At 39.1% G+C, this 4,785-nt stretch overlaps 1 protein-coding gene across 1 annotated transcript; it reads right to left on the bottom strand.

The window, feature by feature from the left end:
- Positions 1 to 1,100: 1,100 nt before the first annotated feature.
- On the bottom strand, positions 1,101 to 4,056 carry LOC114076764 (basic proline-rich protein-like). Its single transcript, XM_027916217.1, has one exon. The coding sequence runs from the start codon at positions 4,045 to 4,047 to the stop codon at positions 1,345 to 1,347; it is 2,703 nt and encodes a 900-aa protein (XP_027772018.1). The 5' UTR covers positions 4,048 to 4,056; the 3' UTR covers positions 1,101 to 1,344.
- Positions 4,057 to 4,785: the final 729 nt, after the last annotated feature.

The following is a 4,785-nucleotide window of genomic DNA, read 5'->3' as shown; positions in this document are numbered from 1 at the left end:
TTTTGGTCTAAAAATATCCTTATTGTTATTTAATGAATCAAAAATATTCATTTTCCAAATAAATATATTACTTATTTTTATTTTTATCACATTCTTTTGTAATAATATTTTTAATTAGGAAATGCCTACTTCAATTCAGAAAAAAATAAAAAATAAAAATATTTCCTTTTTTGTATAATTATTTTTTATTGTTATATAAATACAAATTAATGATGAATATATTATGATATTTTATACATGACATATACTATATGTCGAAAATGGTACATGAAATTGTTCTATTTAAATGATAAAATGAGATTAAGAAGAAGAAAAAATATTTCCTACACTTTTATTTGTAAAAGTGATTTTAAAAGAAAGAAAACAAGAACATCGTACTATAATAATATTATAATTAGGAAGAATATGTGTTTAAAAATGAAAAAAATAATAACATATTTCTTCGAAAAATGACATTTTTGACTAATTTAGTAAATACAAGAGCATTTTTGGACTAAAATATTAACAACAAGGAAATTTTAAAACCAGAATATTGACTGTAAATATATTTTTTGACCAAATTACAAACGAAGAACATTTTTATTCCTTTCAAATTTTGATCCTTTCCCTTTTTAAGATAATAATATTCAAGGCAGAAGTTAATGACAAAGCCCTGTAACGACATGCTAGTACGAAGTGTGGGATTGACTTTAATTACAAAATAAACTTATATATTTTCCTATGTCCAAACTGTTGAATCCCTTTTACCAATAAAATTTTATGATATAACATAAAATTCTAAAGGTTTATAGTTTAAAATGTACATGTACTTATCCATTCTTCTTGGTAATATTACTAATTTAAAATTTTACATAAATGTTAATCTTTGGGTGAAATATTAAGAAGATATAATAATAATAATAATAATAATAATAATAATAATAATAATAATAATAATAATAATATAACATATGTTTTTTTCAAAATAACTTTTCAACTATAGTCGATAGGTTGATAGTATGTTAAACTACCACTGATAAATATACAACTCAGATTAACATAGAATTCTAGTCATGTAGTGTTCAATAAAATAGGAAGTAGAGAAAATAAACAACAAGTGAAGCCGAATTTCATTCGAATCCTTTTTATTTAGAATATACACTAAATTCGTATGAAAAAGCATTACAGTATCAATAAGCCAATCCCTCAAAAGAGAAACACCAATTGATTACACAGTTCAAATGAGATAAGATGCAATATCATGCAATTATTGTAAAGTCAAACGTGTTTTAGTAGTGAAGGAGGCGGAGATGATGTGTACTGATAAACATGAGATTTCAATGGTAGTGGAGGTGGGTTGTAGTACTAGGGTAGCCGACCAAAAGGAAGTGGAAAAATTGGGAATGTAGGTAGTCTTGGGAATGGAGGTAGTCGTGGCAATGGAGGAATCGGGGGTAGAGGTAGTCGTGGAAATGGAGGAAGAATTATTTGAAATGGAGGAGGAGGAGGGGACTTAACTGGAGGTGGTGGAGATGGAGGAGTACAATTAGGTGGCGGAGGTGGAGTTCGCAACCAGGGAAATGGTATTGGAAAAGGGAATAAAGATGGTGGGGGAGGAGATTTATTATTGCAAGGTGGAGGTGGAGGTGGTGGAGGTGGAGATGGTGATGGAGGAGGTGGAGACTTAACTGGAGGTGGTGGAGATGGAGAAGGTGGTGGAGGGAGAGATGGTGATGGAGGAGAGGGTGAGTTTATTAAAGGTGGTGGAGGAGTACAATTAGGTGGTGGAGGTGGAGTTCGCAACAAGGGAAATGGTATTGGGAAAGGGAATAAAGATGGTGGGGGAGGAGATACATTATTGCAAAGCGGAGGTAGAGGTGGTGGAGGTGGAGATGGTGATGGAGGAGGTGGAGAATTAATTGGAGGTGGTGGAGATGGAGAAAGTGGTGGAGGTGGAGATGTAGAAGGAGGAGGTGGTGGAGATGGTGAAGGTGGAGGTGGAGATGGCGATAGGGGAGGTGGTGGAGGAGGTGGAGATGGAGAAGGTGGTGGAGGAGGCGGGAAATTGACTGGAGGTGGTGGTGGTGGAGGTGGAGATGGTGATAGAGGAGGGGGGGAGTTTATTAGAGGTGGTGGATGTGGAGATGGTCCATCGATAGGTGAAGGCAATGGAGATGGAGATGGTCCATCGGTAGGTGCAATTAATGATGGCAATGGAGATGGAGACGGAGAAGGTTCATCAGTAGGTGCAATTAATGGTGGTGATGGCAACGAAGATGGTCCATCAGTAGGCTCAATCAATGGTGGTGATGACAATGGAGATGGTCTATCAGTAGGTGCTATCAGTGGTGGTAATGGCAAAAGAGATGGAGATGGTCCAACGGTAGGTTCGATCAATGGTGGTGATGGCAATGGAGATGGAGATGGTCCATCGATAGGTACAATTAATGGTGGTGATGGCAATGGAGATGGAGATGGCCCATCGGTAGGTGCAATCAATGGCGGTGATGAAAATGGAGATGGTGCATCGGTAGGTTCAATCAATGGTGGTGATGGCAATGGAGATGGTCCATCAGTAGGTTCAATCAATGGTGGTGATGGCAATGGGAATGAAGATGGTCCATCGGTAGGTTCAATCAATGTTGGTGACGGAAACAGAGATGGAGATGGTCCATCCGTAGGTGCAATCAATGGTGGATATGGCAATGGAGATGAAGATGGAGATGGTCCATCAGTAGGTTCAATCAATGGTGGAGATGGCAATGGAGATGGTCCTTCGGTAGGTTCAATCGATGGTGGTGATGGCGATGGAGATGGTACAGCAGTAGGTTCAATCAATGGTGGTGATGGCAATGAAGATGGAGATGGTCCATCCGTAGGTTCAATCAATGGTGGTGATGGCGATGGAGATGGTCCAGCGGTAGGTTCAATCAATGGTGGTGATGGCAATGGAGATGGAGATGGTCCATCGGTAGGTTCAATCAATGGTGGTGATGGCAATGGAGATGGTCCATTGGTAGGTGAAATCAATAGTGCTGATGGCAATGGAGATGGAGATGGAGATGGTCCATCGGTAGGTTCAATAAATGGTGGTGATGACAATGGAGATGGAGATGGAGATGGTTCATCGGTAGGTTCAATCAATGGTGGTGATGGCAATGGAGATGGTCCATCAGTAGGTTCAATCAATGGTGGTGATGGCAATGGTGATGGAGATGGAGATGGTCCATCGGTAGGTTCAATCAGTGGTGGTGATGGCAATGGAGATGGTCCATCAATAGGTGCAATCAATGGTGGTGATGGAAATGGAGATGGTGGTGGTGATGGCAATGGAAATGGAGATGGAGATGGTTCATTGACAGGTGTAATCAATGGGGGTGACGGCGATGAAGATGGAAGTGGTGGTGGAGGAGAATGGATTGGTGGTGGTGGATTATGGTAATAAGGTGGCGATGGAGATGGAGTAAGTGGTGGTGGAGGATTATTGTAATAAGGTGGCGGTGGAGATGGAGACGGTGGTGGTGGTGGTGGGGATTCATAATTATATGTTGGAGGTGGTGGTGGATGATGGTAATAATTTGGTGGGGGAGGTGGAGAAGGCGGTAGTGGAGATTTGTAATAATGTGGAGGAAGTGGTGATGGTGATGGAGGTGGAGGTGATTTATAATAGTGACGACGTCGCGGGGACGGTGGTGATAGTGATGGAGGTGGAGGTGATTTATAATAATGACGGTATCGCGGAGGAGGCGGTGGAGGTGATCTATAATAGTAACGACGTCGTGGAGGAGGAGGCGGGGGCGATTTATAATAGTAACGACGTCGTGGAGGAGGCGGTGGAGGCGATCTATAATAGTAGCGACGTCGTGGAGGAGGAGGCGGGGGCGATTTATAATAGTAACGACGTCGCGGAGGAGGTGGTGGAGGCGACCGTGGCCTATAACGGTATGATAAAGATGGTGAATCATCAATATGAGGCTTATAATCAGCTACTACACTAATAGCTATCAAGCAAAAGGCAAAAGCATAAACAAGAAGGGGCCATTGCCCCAACTTTGATGGTGTTCCCATGTTGGAACCAAACTAGTTTGTTGTTTTTGCAACATTGATGGAAGAATTAGCTCTTTATATAGCAAGAGACCCAAACATTTGATAAAGACAAGTTAATTTTTTTGTAACAAAATTAAAGTGGCTCAAAACATTTAAAAAACAAGTATGGTTTCATTTGGAAGAGGAAAGTACAAACTGGCCAAATGATCTTTGAAAAATACACACTAAGTATATGGAATCTCATCTTAATTATTATGAAATAGATTCCTACTAAACTATGGGTTTAGTTCATGATAGACTATGAATTAGTCAAGATCAAGAGTATGTATCATTGTTTTGTATTTACACTTTACATATAAATTTGTTTGACTTTTAGAGTGTGTTTGGTAAAAAGGAAAACATTTTTTGGCAAACGTTTTTCAATTTTATCATGTTTGGTTGGAGCAAAAGTTTTGGAAAATATTTTTCAAATCAATTCATTTTCCTCAAAATTAAGGAAAATGACTTCCCTTCAAAAATTAAGGAAAACATTTTCCAAAGCTCTCCTCCAATTTCAAATTACATTTTTTTGGGAAAAAACATCAATTTTAAAAAAAAATATTTTCAATTTTAAAATTTTATTTTTTCACCCGATCTCTGATCACCCTCCCCCCGTTCCCAACACCACCGCCTCCCCAAGAAATTAATTTTGCTTTTTAAAAATATTTTCAACTCCAAATTTTTATTTTTAAGCTCCTACCTCCCCCCCCCCCGCCAGCC

This window comes from Solanum pennellii, chromosome 1, assembly GCF_001406875.1.
Source record: "Solanum pennellii chromosome 1, SPENNV200".
Taxonomy (NCBI): Eukaryota; Viridiplantae; Streptophyta; class Magnoliopsida; order Solanales; family Solanaceae; genus Solanum; species Solanum pennellii.
Note: the sequence above shows the minus strand (reverse complement) of the source record. Positions and strands in the feature narration are given on the sequence as shown.